We start from the raw sequence: 17103 nt of genomic DNA on the forward strand, positions 1-17103 counted from the left end.
CTTCCCAGACCGCCTTGGCTAGGTCCAGCAGCCCGCGTGGCCGACGGCCATACAGGAGCTCAAAAAGCTGGAAGAGTTCTCGTGCGATACCTTTTGCTGCCACCATGCGTAGCGGGATTGCCTCAGGATACCGGGTGGCGTAATCCACGATTACCAGGATGTATTGGTGTCCCCTCGCGGTCTTCACCAATGGACCAAGGAACCAAATGGTTTCTATAATGTACCCTCTGAGCTGTGATCTGGCACTCCAGGAAACTACGGCAGTAGTCCTCCACGGCGTGCTTGACTCCGGGCCAGTGGAACCGGTTCCCGATCCGCTTCCTGGTTTTCTCCATCCCCAGGTGTGCCCCAAACAGGTAGGTGTGGGCAAGCTGCAACACTGTCCTAACATACTGGCTGGGTATGAGTAACAAGTATTTTATCTCCCCATTGTGCTTTACTACCTGATACAATAAATGATGCTTGATGGCGAAGTTGGGTTAGCGCCACTCACTGACCCCAGGTAGCAGCACACCATCCACACCTGGCCCCTCGCGTTCTGGAGATTGGGGTCTTCAAACTGACCCGTGAGGATTCCCATGTCGGGAGGTCCGTCTAGGGCCTCAACCTCTCAACCTCCATAAAAAGCCTGAGGTATTCCTCGCGCGGTGGCTCGCTTGTCGGATCGGGGTTGTCTCCCTCCTCCGGACCGACTCAGGCCCAGCAGACACCTCTTGTGGCAGGGGTTGGGTTGCACTTTTTCCTCTTCTGCTCGCCTCCCCTGGTCCCTCCACAGTGCCTGGAAGAGAGGGCAGACCGAGGAGAATGGACATGGGCAGATTAGGAACAGCCCCAACGCACATCTGGCACTCCCCCCTTGGGGTGGTTATCCTCACTGGCACCGTTGGGGTACCTCTTCGTGTACACAGGACACTGTCACCTCCTCGTTCCACGGTTCCTCCTTCCCCCTCTCGTGTGAGCCGGGTGGGCCAGGGTCACCATGCTGCCGGAGTCCAGCAGAGCGCTGGTGTCGATGCCATCGGTTCGTACAGAAACCATCGGAGGGGCCATCTCGGTGTGCACCCAACATAACTTGCCATCTGAGTTACCCCAGAGCTGGGGGATGCGGAAGGCATGGTTGGGACAAATTATTTTTTACAATGATGGCCTAGGAACAGTGGGTTAACTGGGTTAACTGCCTTGTTCAGAGACAGAACGGCATACTTTTACCGTGTCAGCTCGGGGTGTCGATCTAGCAACCTTTCGGTTACTGGCCCAACGCTCTAAACACTAGGCTACCTGCCGCCCGGTAAACTGTGGGGTGTTGGGTTGAGCGTGCAGAGATTAACACAGAGACCGGGAGGTTTTTGTCCGCAAACACAACTTTACTAGGACATAAAATAAACATAACAAGAAAATCACGTAGGTTTGGCTCGTTCCTTCTTCTCAGCTTCGGCTCTGTGTCGGTCTCTCCCTGTTCTCTCCCGCGGTGTGCCACAGTGCTCCCTTTTATGTGTCCACGGCTGGTTGGTACTTTCCCCTAGTTTACTCCTGTTGGATCTCTCCGTGTCGGGGTGTCCAGCTCATGGACTCCCAGCAGAGGGAGCCAACGTCACATCACGTACCTCCCCTCTATTACAGGGGTAGACCTCCTGGGATACCACAATATAGATTATTTTGTACCTGTTTCCTCCAGCATCTTCACAAGGTCCTTTGCTGTTGTTCAGGGATTGAATTGCACTTTTCGCACCAAAGCATTTTCATCTCTAGGAGACAGAACGCGTCTCCTTCCTGAGCGGAATGACGGCTGCGTGGCCCCATGGTGTTTATACTTGCGTACTATTGCTTGTACAGACGAACGTGGTACCTTCAGGCATTTGGAAATTGCTCCCAAGGATGAACCAGACTTGTGGAGGTCTGCAATTTTTTTTCTGCGGTCTTGATTTAGTTTGATTTTCCCATGATGTCAAGCAAAGAGGCACTGAGTTTGAAGGTAGGCCTTGAAATACATCCACAGGTACACCTCCAATTGACAATGCAGTGAATTATAAGTGAAATAATCTGTCTGTAAACAATTGTTGGAAAAATGACTTGTGTCATTTACAAAGTAGATGTCCTAACCGACTTGGCAACACTATAGTTTGTTAACAAGACATTTGTAGAGTGGTTGAAAAACTAGTTTTAATGACTCCAACCTAAGTGTATGTAAACTTCCGATTTCAATTGTATACATATATATGTGTATGTGTATATATATATATATATGTGTGTGTGTATGTGTATATATGTGTGTGTGTGTGTGTATATATATATATATGTGTATGTGTGTGTGTGTGTGTGTGTGTATATATATATATATATGTGTGTGTATGTATGCATGTATGTATGTGTATGTGGGTGTATGTATATGTGTGTGTGTATGTATGTATGTATGTATATATGTGTATATATGTGTGTGTATATGTGTGTATATATATGTATGTATGTATGTATGTATGTATGTATGTATGTATGTATATATGTGTGTGTGTGTATATATATGTGTGTGTGTGTATATATATATGTGTGTGTGAATGTCAGTCATGTATTGCCTTTTGCCCCAGTCACTGGACAGCAGGATGGAGACAAGAAAAATAAACCAATATTGAATGTCTCTCAGGAAGGTGTGTCCAAACTGGCAACTCTACAGGTAAAATCTGCTGCTCTCATTAAATGACCCTTTTCAACCAATCATATCAGTATACATTAGTTATTTGAAGCTTTGCTGAGTATGAACATGTACAGGTTGTTTTTTTTTTACCATGTTTCTGTGTATTGTAAGGTTATTCAAAGTTTAATATTGTCATGTTCTGATGAGATCGCATTGTATAGCAGTGTGTATTGTTCTGTACCATACTGCTGAGTATGAACAATATGTCAATCCCCCTGTAAGCTCTATGACAAGGAGTTGGAGTCGGAGTTTGGTCCGTTTGATGACTGGGTCAACACCTTCGAGCTGTTCAGAGGGAAAGCCAACGACGAGGTGGGGCGTTCCAGTGAGGAGAGGTTCGTTGGGAAGTTCAAGGTGAGTGTTTCTGTGCGTTTTTTTTCTCACGAATCTTGTTCTGGAGGCAAAGCTGTAAAACGGTCACTTAGCTGGCACGGCCACAAAGTCATAAAATCAGATTTCAAACCTAAACGTAACCACACTGCTAACTAACCCTAATGTCTAATCCTAACCTTAAATTAAGACCAAAAAGCACATTTTTTTTTGAGTTTGCAGCTGGACTATCTAACTGGAGATCACTCAATGAACATCCACCTGCGGTTATAGCCTGGTCCCAGATCTGTTCAACTCCTAGGACTTGGCGAGACAACACAAACACATCTGGGACCAGGCTACAGCGATTCCAATATTATGCTATGTAACCACTATAAAAAAGAATGCTTTCGTTTGGTCAGGGTCGGTAATGACGATCCAAACTCCTGTGTACATCTAGGGTCGTTTCTGCTTGTACAAGCTAACTGAGGAGGATGATGAGTGGGAGGAGAGTCCAAACTCGGGCCAGTTTAAGATCACCCGAGGGATCCCGCCCAACACCTCCGTCAAGGTTCTCATTAGGGTTTACATCGTATCGGTGAGTAGTGGTAGTTGACCCTTTGGGTTGATTGTGACCTTAAAGAGATGTGTCACGTCATGTGTCATCATTGACCTGGGTCGTCATGTTCCCCCGGGGCACCCTGTAGCAAAACATTTTGCAATGGAAGACAACAAACAAACAAAAATCTGTGTTATTTTCTTCCATTTGGTTCCAAATGAACACAACCCTGGCTATGTCTGTCCGTCTCTTCAGGCATCCAACCTCCACCCAGCCGATACTGATGGGAAGTCTGACCCCTACATTGTTCTGAGGCTGGGGAAAACTGAGATAAAAGACAGAGACAACTACATCCCCAAGCAACTCAACCCAGTCTTTGGCAGGTGGGAGAATTATGCAATAATGCCCGAGGAGGTGTGGTGTACGGCCAATATTCCACGGCTAAGGACAGCCCTTATATTGGCCGTACACCACAAAACCCCCATAGGTGCCTTATTGCTATTATAAAATGGTTACCAACGTAGTTATCGTTGAAAAATAAACGTTTTGTCATACCAGTGGAATACGGTCTGATATACCGCGGCTGTCAGCCAATCAGCATTCAGGCCTTGAACCACCCAGTTTATAATACATTTTATACCATCCTTTGACAGAAGCTGTTTCCCTGGTTATATTTTAGTCAGATGAACAAGCAAACAGAATCCAGTATGTTGGTGGGTGTCAGTGCAGAAAAGGAGCAATTGTTTAACATCATATCCATTGGAGGATTCTCAGGATTATATACTATTTTTTTTAACCAGCGATTTTGTAGTTTAGTCAGCTGAACAAAAGCATAATGTACTTGGTATGTTTGGCAGAGATGAAAAACGTAACTCCAAATCCTTTTTGTCCTGTTCCCAACAGGTCCTTTGAGATCCAGGCTACGTTTCCTAAAGACTCCCTGCTGACTACTCTGATCTATGACCACGACACCATCGGGACTGACGATCTGATCGGGGAGACGTGCATAGATCTGGAGAACCGCTTCTACAGCCGACACCGGGCCACCTGCGGCCTACCCACTGAGTACAGCATGTGAGGAAACACCTTCTTCTTCTTCTTCACCACCCTGGGTTTTGGGTCTCTTCTTTCTGCCTTACTCTTATGTCATGTTCATAACCACTAAGACATTCGTTATGTCATGTTTATAACCATGTCATGATGCTGTTATAACATGTTATCCTTCTGTCTTAGTGATGGTTATAACGCCAGGAGAGACTCCATCAAGCTGTCAGAGTTACTAAGACATTCATTATGTCATGTTTATAACCATGTCATGATGCTGTTATAACATGTTATCCTTCTGTCTTAGTGACGGTTATAACGCCAGGAGAGACTCCACCAAGCTGTCAAGACAGACATTCGTTATGTCATGTTTATAACCATGTCATGATGCTGTTATAACATGTTATCCTTCTGTCTTAGTGATGGTTATAACGCCAGGAGAGACTCCACCAAGCTGTCAAGACAGACATTCGTTATGTCATGTTTATAACCATGTCATGATGCTGTTATAACATGTTATCCTTCTGTCTTAGTGATGGTTATAACGCCAGGAGAGACTCCACCAAGCTGTCAAGACAGACATTCGTTATGTCATGTTTATAACCATGTCATGATGCTGTTATAACATGTTATCCTTCTGTCTTAGTGATGGTTATAACGCCAGGAGAGACTCCACCAAGCTGTCAGACAGACATTCGTTATGTCATGTTTATAACCATGTCATGATGCTGTTATAACATGTTATCCTTCTGTCTTAGTGACGGTTATAACGCCTGGAGAGACTCCACCAAGCCATCTGAGCTGTTGACTACGCTCTGTAAGGAGAACAGGCTAGATGGACCCTACTTCAGACCTGGAAAAATCACCATCGGGGGCAATGTCTTCGCTGGGAAAACCCTGTTTATGGATGAAGGCATTTAACTTAGTTTATACTGTGTATATATAAATATATAAACCAATTAAAATAACGACCGGAAAATGAAGGCAACGACAGCATCACGTCACAGTGACAGGCAATGACAGCATCACGTCACAGTGACAGGCAATAACAGCATCTAGTCACAGTGACAGGCAATGACAGCATCACAGTGACAGGCAACGACAGCATCACGTCACAGTGACAGGCAATGACAGCATCACGTCACAGTGACAGGCAATAACAGCATCTAGTCACAGTGACAGGCAATGACAGCATCACAGTGACAGGCAATGACAGCATCGAGTCACAGTGACAGGCAACGACAGCATCGAGTCACAGTGACAGGCAACGACAGCATCACATCACAGTGACAGGCAATAACAGCATCGAGTCAGTGACAGGCAACGACAGCATCGAGTCACAGTGACAGGCAATAACAGCATCTAGTCACAGTGACAGGCAATGACAGCATCTAGTCACAGTGACAGGCAATGACAGCATCACAGTGACAGGCAATGACAGCATCTAGTCACAGTGACAGGCAACGACAGCATCGAGTCACAGTGACAGGCAACGACAGCATCACATCACAGTGACAGGCAATAACAGCATCGAGTCAGTGACAGGCAACGACAGCATCGAGTCACAGTGACAGGCAACGACAGCATCTAGTCACAGTGACAGGCAATGACAGCATCGAGTCACAGTGACAGGCAATGACAGCATCACATCACAGTGACAGGCAATGACAGCATCTAGTCACAGTGACAGGCAGTGACAGCATCGAGTCACAGTGAGAGGCAATGACAGCATCACGTCACAGTGACAGGCAACGACAGCATTGAGTCACAGTGACAGGCAAAGACTGCATCACATCACAGTGACAGGCAATAACAGCATCTAGTCACAGTGACAGGCAACGACAGCATCGAGTCACAGTGAGAGGCAATGACAGCATCTAGTCACAGTGACAGGCAACGACAGCATCTAGTCACAGTGACAGGCAACGACAGCATCGAGTCACAGTGACAGGCAATAACAGCATCTAGTCACAGTGACAGGCAACGACAGCATTGAGTCACAGTGACAGGCAAAGACTGCATCACATCACAGTGACAGGCAACGACAGCATCTAGTCACAGTGACAGGCAACGACAGCATTGAGTCACAGTGACAGGCAATAACAGCATCTAGTCACAGTGACAGGCAACGACAGCATTGAGTCACAGTGACAGGCAAAGACTGCATCACATCACAGTGACAGGCAACGACAGCATCGAGTCACAGTGAGAGGCAATGACAGCATCTAGTCACAGTGACAGGCAACGACAGCATCTAGTCACAGTGACAGGCAACGACAGCATCGAGTCACAGTGACAGGCAATAACAGCATCTAGTCACAGTGACAGGCAACGACAGCATTGAGTGACAGTGACAGGCAAAGACTGCATCACATCACAGTGACAGGCAACGACAGCATCTAGTCACAGTGACAGGCAACGACAGCATTGAGTCACAGTGACAGGCAATAACAGCATCTAGTCACAGTGACAGGCAACGACAGCATTGAGTCACAGTGACAGGCAATAACAGCATCTAGTCACAGTGACAGGCAACGACAGCATTGAGTCACAGTGACAGGCAAAGACTGCATCACATCACAGTGACAGGCAACGACAGCATCACGTCACAGTGACAGGCAACAACAGCATTGAGTCACAGTGACAGGCAATAACAGCATCTAGTCACAGTGACAGGCAACGACAGCATTGAGTCACAGTGACAGGCAATAACAGCATCTAGTCACAGTGACAGGCAACGACAGCATTGAGTCACAGTGACAGGCAATAACAGCATCTAGTCACAGTGACAGGCAACGACAGCATTGAGTCACAGTGACAGGCAAAGACTGCATCACATCACAGTGACAGGCAACGACAGCATCACGTCACAGTGACAGGCAACAACAGCATTGAGTCACAGTGACAGGCAATAACAGCATCTAGTCACAGTGACAGGCAACGACAGCATTGAGTCACAGTGACAGGCAATAACAGCATCTAGTCACAGTGACAGGCAACGACAGCATTGAGTCACAGTGACAGGCAAAGACTGCATCACATCACAGTGACAGGCAACGACAGCATCACGTCACAGTGACAGGCAACGACAGCATCACGTCACAGTGACAGGCAACGACAGCATCGAGTCACAGTGACAGGCAACGACAGCATCACGTCACAGTGACAGGCAACGACAGCATTGAGTCACAGTGACAGGCAAAGACTGCATCACATCACAGTGACAGGCAACGACAGCATCACGTCACAGTGACAGGCAACGACAGCATCACGTCACAGTGACAGGCAACGACAGCATCGAGTCACAGTGACAGGCAACGACAGCATCACGTCACAGTGACAAGACTTGTGTAATTCCATCCAATAAGGTACTTATTATTATTTGCTGCTGTGTACAGAGCAGACGGTGGAATCCTACGAACATCTGGCTCTGAAGATCCTTCACAGATGGACTGAGATTCCAGGGGTGGGGTGTAGACTTGTCCCAGAGCACATCGAGACACGGACTCTGTACAACAAGGCCAGGCCTGGCATGGACCAGGTAATAATGCATCTCTCTTCTATCAAAATAACCACTTGACTAAAAAAAAAGTGATATTATGCAATTTGTTCAACTTCACCAGTGTGTGTGTGTGTGTGTGTGTGTGTGTGTGTGTGTGTGTGTGTGTGTGTGTGTGTGTGTGGTTCAGGGCCAGCTCCAGATGTGGGTGGACATGTTCCCCATGGATATGCCCCACCCACGCCCCTCTGTGGACATCTCCCCTCGTAAACCTAAAGGGTAAGGCTTCGTCACTCTGTATCACTAGGTCAGCTATACGCCAGATAGAACCCAATACAAGACCAATATACACCAGACCAGGTCAATACAAGACCAATATACACCAGGCCAGTTCAATACAAGACCAATATACACCAGGCCAGTTCAATACAAGACCAATATACACCAGGCCAGTTCAATACAAGACCAATATACACCAGGCCAGTTCAATACAAGACCAATATACACCAGGCCAGTTCAATACAAGACCAATATACACCAGGCCAGTTCAATACAAGACCAATATACACCAGGCCAGTTCAATACAAGACCAATATACACCAGGCCAGGTCAATACAAGACCAATATACACCTTGGCCAGTTCAATACAAGACCAATATACACCAGGCCAGGTCAATACAAGACCAATATACACCAGGCCAGTTCAATACAAGACCAATATACACCAGGCCAGGTCAATACAAGACCAATATACACCAGGCCAGGTCAATACAAGACCAATATACACCGGGCCAGTTCAATACAAGACCAGTATACACCAGGCCAGTTCAATACAAGACCAATATACACCAGGCCAGTTCAATACAAGACCAATATACACCAGGCCAGTTCAATACAAGACCAATATACACCGGGCCAGTTCAATACAAGACCAATATACACCAGGCCAGTTCAATACAAGACCAATATACACCTTGGCCAGTTCAATACAAGACCAATATACACCTTGGCCAGTTCAATACAAGACCAATATACACCAGGCCAGTTCAATACAAGACCAATATACACCAGGCCAGTTCAATACAAGACCAATATACACCTTGGCCAGTTCAATACAAGACCAATATACACCAGGCCAGTTCAATACAAGACCAATATACACCAGGCCAGTTCAATACAAGACCAATATACACCAGGCCAGTTCAATACAAGACCAATATACACCAGGCCAGTTCAATACAAGACCAATATACACCAGGCCAGTTCAATACAAGACCAATATACACCAGGCCAGTTCAATACAAGACCAATATACACCAGGCCAGGTCAATACAAGACCAATATACACCAGGCCAGGTCAATACAAGACCAATATACACCAGGCCAGGTCAATACAAGACCAATATACACCAGACCAGGTCAATACCAGACCAATATACACCAGGCCAGGTCAATACAAGACCAATATACACCGGGCCAGTTCAATACAAGACCAATATACACCAGACCAGTTCAATACAAGACCAATATACACCAGACCAGGTCAATACAAGACCAATATACACCAGGCCAGTTCAGTACAAGACCAATATACACCAGACCAGTTCAGTACAAGACCAATATACACCAGGCCAGGTCAATACAAGACCAATATACACCGGGCCAGGTCAATACAAGACCAATATACACCAGGCCAGTTCAATACAAGACCAATATACACCAGGCCAGGTCAATACAAGACCAATATACACCAGGCCAGGTCAATACAAGACCAATATACACCAGGCCAGGTCAATACAAGACCAATATACACCAGGCCAGTTCAATACAAGGCCAATATACACCAGGCCAGGTCAATACAAGACCAATATACACCAGGCCAGGTCAATACAAGACCAATATACACCGGGCCAGTTCAATACAAGACCAATATACACCGGGCCAGTTCAATACAAGACCAATATACCCCAGGCCAGGTCAATACAAGACCAATATACACCAGACCAGTTCAATACAAGACCAATATACACCAGACCAGTTCAATACAAGACCAATATACACCAGACCAGGTCAATACAAGACCAATATACACCAGGCCAGGTCAATACAAGACCAATATACACCAGGCCAGGTCAATACAAGACCAATATACACCGGGCCAGTTCAATACAAGACCAGTATACACCAGGCCAGTTCAATACAAGACCAATATACACCAGGCCAGTTCAATACAAGACCAATATACACCAGGCCAGTTCAATACAAGACCAATATACACCGGGCCAGGTCAATACAAGACCAATATACACCGGGCCAGTTCAATACAAGACCAATATACACCGGGCCAGTTCAATACAAGACCAATATACCCCAGGCCAGGTCAATACAAGACCAATATACACCAGACCAGTTCAATACAAGACCAATATACACCAGACCAGTTCAATACAAGACCAATATACACCAGACCAGGTCAATACAAGACCAATATACACCAGACCAGTTCAATACAAGACCAATATACACCAGACCAGGTCAATACAAGACCAATATATACCAGGCCAGGTCAATACAAGACCAATATACACCAGACCAGTTCAATACAAGACCAGTATACACCAGACCAGTTCAATACAAGACCAATATACACCAGACCAGTTCAATACAAGACCAGTATACACCGGGCCAGTTCAATACAAGACCAATATACACCAGGCCAGGTCAATAAAATTGTTGGTCCTGTGAAAGTATTGATTGATTGATTGTTGGTCCTGTGAAGGTATGAGTTGATTGATTGATTGTTGGTCCTGTGAAGGTATGAGTTGATTGATTGATTGTTGATTCTGTGAAGGTATGAGTTGATTGATTGATTGTTGATCCTGTGAAGGTATGAGTTGATTGTTTGTTGGTCCTGTGAAGGTTTGAGTTGAGAATCATCATCTGGAACACTGAAGATGTGATTCTGGAGGACACTAACATCCTCACAGGAACACAGTCTAGTGACATCTACGTCAAAGGGTGAGTGGAGCGACAGTGGGGGGTTTCAAAACGCATCCAATATAAAGACAGACATTGATGATTATAGATTACATTCAGCTCATCCCTGAAGATCAGTATTCTGAAAAGGACCTTGATGGACCTAGGGCCACACAGGTCTAGGGACACACAGGTCTAGGGACACACAGGTCTAGGGGCACACATGTCTAGGGACACACAAGTCTAGGGACACACAGGTCTAGGGGCACACATGTCTAGGGGCACACAGGTCTAGGGGCACACAGGTCTAGGGGCACACAGGTCTAGGGGCACACAGGTCTAGGGGCACACAGGTCTAGGGCCACACAGCTCTAAGGCCACACAGGTCTAGGGTGTCAGCACATGTCTAGGGCACACAGGTCTAGGGTGTCAGCACAGGTCTAGGGTGTCAGCACAGGTCTAGGAGCACACCGGTCTAGGGGCACACCGGTCTAGGGGCACACCGGTCTAGGGGCACACCGGTCTAGGGGCACACAGGTCTAGGGTGTCAGCACAGGTCTAGGGGCACACAGGTCTAGGGTGTCAGCACAGGTCTAGGGGCACACAGGTCTAGGGTGTCAGCACAGGTCTAGGGTGTCAGCACAGGTCTAGGGGCACACCAGTCTAGGGGCACACAGGTCTAGGGTGTCAGCACAGGTCTAGGGGCACACAGGTCTAGGGTGTCAGCACATGTCTAGGGTGTCAGCACAGGTCTAGGGGCACACAGGTCTAGGGGCACACAGCTCTAGGGCCACACAGGTCTAGGGTGTCAGCACAGGTCTAGGGGCACACAGGTCTAGGGGCACACAGGTCTAGGGGCACAGGGGCACACAGGTCTAGGGTGTCAGCACAGGTCCGAATCCGGCCTACTTTCACCACTGTCATCCTCTATATCTTTCTCTACTGACATCCTCTATATATCTTTCTCCACTGTCATCCTCAATATATCCTTCTCCACTGTCATCCCCCCATCTTTCTCTACTGTCATCCTCTCTATCTTTCTCTACTGTCATCCTCTCTATCTTTCTCTACTGTCATCCTCTACTGTCATCCTATATATATTTCTCTACTGTCATCCTCTCTATCTTTCTCCACTGTCATCCTCTCTATCTTTCTCCACTGTCATCCTCTCTATCTTTCTCCACTGTCATCCTCTCTCACTCAATACGCTGAAAATTATATTTGTATAATTGTATACTTTTTTTCAGGTGGCTTAAGGGCTTTGAGGACGATCGCCAGGAGACTGATGTTCACTACAACTCTCTGACTGGGGAGGGTAACTTCAACTGGCGCCTGGTGTTCCCCTTTAACTACCTGCCTGCCGAGAAGGTGGTGGTAGTCAGTAAGAGGGGGAGCATCTTCTCCCTGGACAAGACAGAGCAGAAGCTACCGGCCATGTTGGTGATGCAGGTCTGGGACTTTGACAGGCTGTCGTCTGATGATTTCTTGGGTAAGAGAGAGAGAAAGAGACTCTGGTTTGACTCCTTTCCCTGGGCTGTAAGACAGTAGTCAATGGGAGGAAGGGGGACAGGTTTATTTCAATGATCAGGATCAGGTATTGCTGATTAATCAGGGAAATCACATCCCAACCCAGCACGTTTATTTTCCCATTAACACTCTACACTCCTATCTCATACTTCCTGTACGAGTGAAACGAGAGTTAAGATGGACGTTTCTCCTATCTCATTCTTCCTGTACGAGTGAAACGAGAGTTAAGATGGACGTGTCTCTGTTCTCATACTTCCTGTATGAGTGAAACGAGAGTTAAGATGGACGTTTCTCTGTTCTCATACTTCCTGTACGAGTGAAACGAGAGTTAAGATGGACGTTTCTCCTATCTCATACTTCCTGTACGAGTGAAACGAGAGTTAAGATGGACGTGTCTCTGTTCTCATACTTCCTGTACGAGTGAAACGAGAGCTAAGATGGACGTTTCTCTGTTCTCAGACTTCCTGTACGAGTGAAACGAGAATTAAGATGGACGTTTCTCTGTTCTCATACTTCCTGTACGAATGAAACGAGAGTTAAGATGGACGTTTCTCTGTTCTCAGGTACAGTAGAGCTGGACTTACATGGGTTTCCTCGCGGGGCCAAGTCAGCCAAGGCCTGCAAAATGGACATGCTGATGGACAGCGTAGAGACGATCTCCATCTTCCAACAGAAGAGGTCCAGGGGCTGGTGGCCCTTTGTCAAGGCCGGGGAACTCACGGTACCAATACCATTCAACACCGTTACTCTGATGACAACGAGGCTGCTTGCCCTAATGGCTACCCTATTATATAGTGCAGCACATTTTGACCAGAACCCAATGGTGTCTAGTATGTGTCGTGTGGGACGCAGACAAACTCACAAATCAACCTGTAGCCCCCCTTTAAGGAAGGGGCTAGGGGTTGTGTCTACTGTCTAGGAGGAAGGGGCTAGGGGTTGTGTCTACTGTCTAGGAGGAAGGGGCTAGGGGTTGTGTCTACTGTCTAGGAGGAAGGGGCTAGGGGTTGTGTCTACTGTCTAGGAGGTAGGGGCTAGGGGTTGTCTACTGTCTAGGAGGAAGGGGCTAGGGGTTGTGTCTACTGTCTAGGAGGAAGGGGCTAGGGGTTGTGTCTACTGTCTAGGAGGAAGGGGCTAGGGGTTGTGTCTACTGTCTAGGAGGTAGGGGCTAGGGGTTGTGTCTACTGTCTAGGAGGAAAGGGCTAGGGGTTGTGTCTACTGTCTAGGAGGAAGGGGCTAGGGGTTGTCTACTGTCTAGGAGGTAGGGGCTAGGGGTTGTGTCTACTGTCTAGGAGGAAGGGGCTAGGGGTTGTGTCTACTGTCTAGGAGGAAGGGGCTAGGGGTTGTCTACTGTCTAGGAGGAAGGGGCTAGGGGTTGTGTCTACTGTCTAGGAGGAAGGGGCTAGGGGTTGTGTCTACTGTCTAGGAGGAAGGGGCTAGGGGTTGTGTCTACTGTCTAGGAGGAAGGGGCTAGGGGTTGTCTACTGTCTAGGAGGAAGGGGCTAGGGGTTGTCTACTGTCTAGGAGGAAGGGGCTAGGGGTTGTCTACTGTCTAGGAGGAAGGGGCTAGGGGTTGTGTCTACTGTCTAGGAGGAAGGGGCTAGGGGTTGTCTACTGTCTAGGAGGAAGGGGCTATGGGGTTGTCTACTGTCTAGGAGGAAGGGGCTAGGGGTTGTGTCTACTGTCTAGGAGGTAGGGGCTAGGGGTTGTCTACTGTCTAGGAGGAAGGGGCTAGGGGTTGTGTCTACTGTCTAGGAGGAAGGGGCTAGGGGTTGTGTCTACTGTCTAGGAGGAAGGGGCTAGGGGTTGTGTCTACTGTCTAGGAGGTAGGGGCTAGGGGTTGTGTCTACTGTCTAGGAGGAAAGGGCTAGGGGTTGTGTCTACTGTCTAGGAGGAAGGGGCTAGGGGTTGTCTACTGTCTAGGAGGTAGGGGCTAGGGGTTGTGTCTACTGTCTAGGAGGAAGGGGCTAGGGGTTGTGTCTACTGTCTAGGAGGAAGGGGCTAGGGGTTGTCTACTGTCTAGGAGGAAGGGGCTAGGGGTTGTGTCTACTGTCTAGGAGGAAGGGGCTAGGGGTTGTGTCTACTGTCTAGGAGGAAGGGGCTAGGGGTTGTGTCTACTGTCTAGGAGGAAGGGGCTAGGGGTTGTCTACTGTCTAGGAGGAAGGGGCTAGGGGTTGTCTACTGTCTAGGAGGAAGGGGCTAGGGGTTGTCTACTGTCTAGGAGGAAGGGGCTAGGGGTTGTGTCTACTGTCTAGGAGGAAGGGGCTAGGGGTTGTCTACTGTCTAGGAGGAAGGGGCTAGGGGTTGTGTCTACTGTCTAGGAGGAAAGGGCTAGGGGTTGTGTCTACTGTCTAGGAGGTAGGGGCTAGGGGTTGTCTACTGTCTAGGAGGTAGGGGCTAGGGGTTGTCTACTGTCTAGGAGGTAGGGGCTATGGGTTGTCTACTGTCTAGGGACCAGGGGTTGTGTCTGCTGTCTAGAAGGTAGGGGCTAGGGGTTGTGTCTACTGTCTAGGAGGAAGGGGCTAGGGGTTGTGTCTACTGTCTAGGAGGAAGGGGCTAGGGGTTGTGTCTACTGTCTAGGAGGAAGGGGCTAGGGGTTGTGTCTACTGTCTAGGAGGAAGGGGCTATGGGGTTGTCTACTGTCTAGGAGGAAGGGGCTAGGGGTTGTCTACTGTCTAGGAGGAAGGGGCTAGGGGTTGTCTACTGTCTAGGAGGAAGGGGCTAGTGGTTGTGTCTACTGTCTAGGAGGTAGGGGCTAGGGGTTGTCTACTGTCTAGGAGGAAGGGGCTAGGGGTTGTGTCTACTGTCTAGGAGGTAGGGGCTAGGGGTTGTCTACTGTCTAGGGGGAAGGGGCTAGGGGTTGTGTCTACTGTCTAGGAGGAAGGGGCTAGGGGTTGTCTACTGTCTAGGAGGAAGGGGCTAGGGGTTGTGTCTACTGTCTAGGAGGAAGGGGCTAGGGGTTGTGTCTACTGTCTAGGAGGAAGGGGCTAGGGGTTGTGTCTACTGTCTAGGAGGAAGGGGCTAGGGGTTGTCTACTGTCTAGGAGGAAGGGGCTAGGGGTTGTGTCTACTGTCTAGGAGGAAGGGGCTAGGGGTTGTGTCTACTGTCTAGGAGGAAGGGGCTAGGGGTTGTCTACTGTCTAGGAGGAAGGGGCTAGGGGTTGTGTCTACTGTCTAGGAGGAAGGGGCTAGGGGTTGTCTACTGTCTAGGAGGTAGGGGCTAGGGGTTGTCTACTGTCTAGGAGGAAGGGGCTAGGGGTTGTGTCTACTGTCTAGGAGGAAGGGGCTAGGGGCTGTGTCTACTGTCTAGGAGGAAGGGGCTAGGGGTTGTGTCTACTGTCTAGGAGGAAGGGGGTGATTTGAGATTCAGGGGCGGTAACATGTTTTGGTTGTTGTCTCCAGGGGAAAGTAGAGGCGGAGTTCCACCTGGTGACATCAGAGGAGGCAGAGAAGAATCCGGTTGGTCGAGCCCGCAAGGAGCCTGAACCCCTGGAAAAACCCAAGTATGATCTGCATTTTTTATTGACTAATTACAAAACGATTCTATCAACTCTATTCTTCTCTCTAGCCGTCCATACAAGTCCTCCTCCTGCTTCATGAACCCGTTTGACTGCAGATCTAGGACCAGTTTTATAATTTAGCTCATAGTAAATAGGATTACATAGAGAGCGGGAGACCTGATCCTAGATCAGCAGCTCTACTCTGAGCCCTGTTTAAAGTGTTGTTCTCTCTCTCTCCCCTCTCTAGCCGGCCAGACACGTCATTCTCGTGGTTTGTGAACCCTTTTAAGTGCTTCTTCCACCTGATCTGGAGGAATTATAAGAAGTACATCATCATCGCTCTGGTCCTGCTCATCACAGCTCTGTTCATCGCCCTGCTGCTCTACACCCTGCCAGCAGCCATCTCACAGAAGATAGTCAATGGTTAACACACTGCACTACCACAGCTGACTGACTAGCTGGCTGACTAGCTGCCTGACTGACTAGCTGACTGACTAGCTGACTGACTGACTAGCTGGCTGACTGACTAGCTGACTGACTGACTAGCTGACTGACTGACTAGCTGACTGACTGACTGACTAGCTAGCTGACTGACTAGCTGGCTGACTGAATAGCTGGCTGACTGACCAGCTGACTGACTGACAGGTCGACTAGCTGGCTGGCTGACTAGCTGGCTGACTAGCTGGCTGACTGACCAGCTGGCTGACTGACCAGCTGGCTGACTGACCAGCTGACTGACTGACTAGCTGGCTGACTAGCTGGCTGACTGACTAGCTGGCTGGCTGACTAGCTGGCTAACTGACTGACTAGCTGACTGACTGACTAGCTGAATGACTGACTAGCTGACTGACTAGCTGACTGACTGACTAGCTGACTGACTAGCTGACTGACTAGCTGACTGACTGAATAATTGGCTGACTGACAGGTCGACTAGCTGACTAGCTGGCTGGCTGACTAGCTGGCTGACTGACCAGCTGACTGACTAGCTGGGTAACTAGCTGGCT

General features: G+C 48.2%; 1 protein-coding gene across 4 annotated transcripts in view; it reads left to right on the forward strand.

Annotated features, from left to right (window-relative positions):
• Positions 1-16666, forward strand: part of fer1l6 (fer-1 like family member 6) — a 64442-nt gene extending 47776 nt beyond the window's left edge. For 3 of the 4 annotated variants that reach the window (XM_036959485.1, XM_036959484.1, XM_036959486.1), the window contains 13 exons: positions 2583-2668; positions 2912-3043; positions 3459-3596; positions 3813-3940; positions 4461-4631; positions 5360-5514; positions 8000-8142; positions 8291-8379; positions 11020-11118; positions 12324-12565; positions 13167-13324; positions 16002-16102; positions 16347-16666. In XM_036959485.1, the coding sequence (XP_036815380.1) occupies positions 2583-2668; positions 2912-3043; positions 3459-3596; positions 3813-3940; positions 4461-4631; positions 5360-5514; positions 8000-8142; positions 8291-8379; positions 11020-11118; positions 12324-12565; positions 13167-13324; positions 16002-16102; positions 16347-16527 (1823 nt within the window). In that variant the 3' untranslated portion in view covers positions 16528-16666. The other variant, XM_036959487.1, reaches the window with a different exon arrangement.
• The last annotated feature ends 437 nt before the right edge of the window (positions 16667-17103 follow it).

The sequence above is a fragment of the Oncorhynchus mykiss genome, chromosome 22, assembly GCF_013265735.2.
Source record: "Oncorhynchus mykiss isolate Arlee chromosome 22, USDA_OmykA_1.1, whole genome shotgun sequence".
Classification (NCBI taxonomy): domain Eukaryota; kingdom Metazoa; phylum Chordata; class Actinopteri; order Salmoniformes; family Salmonidae; genus Oncorhynchus; species Oncorhynchus mykiss.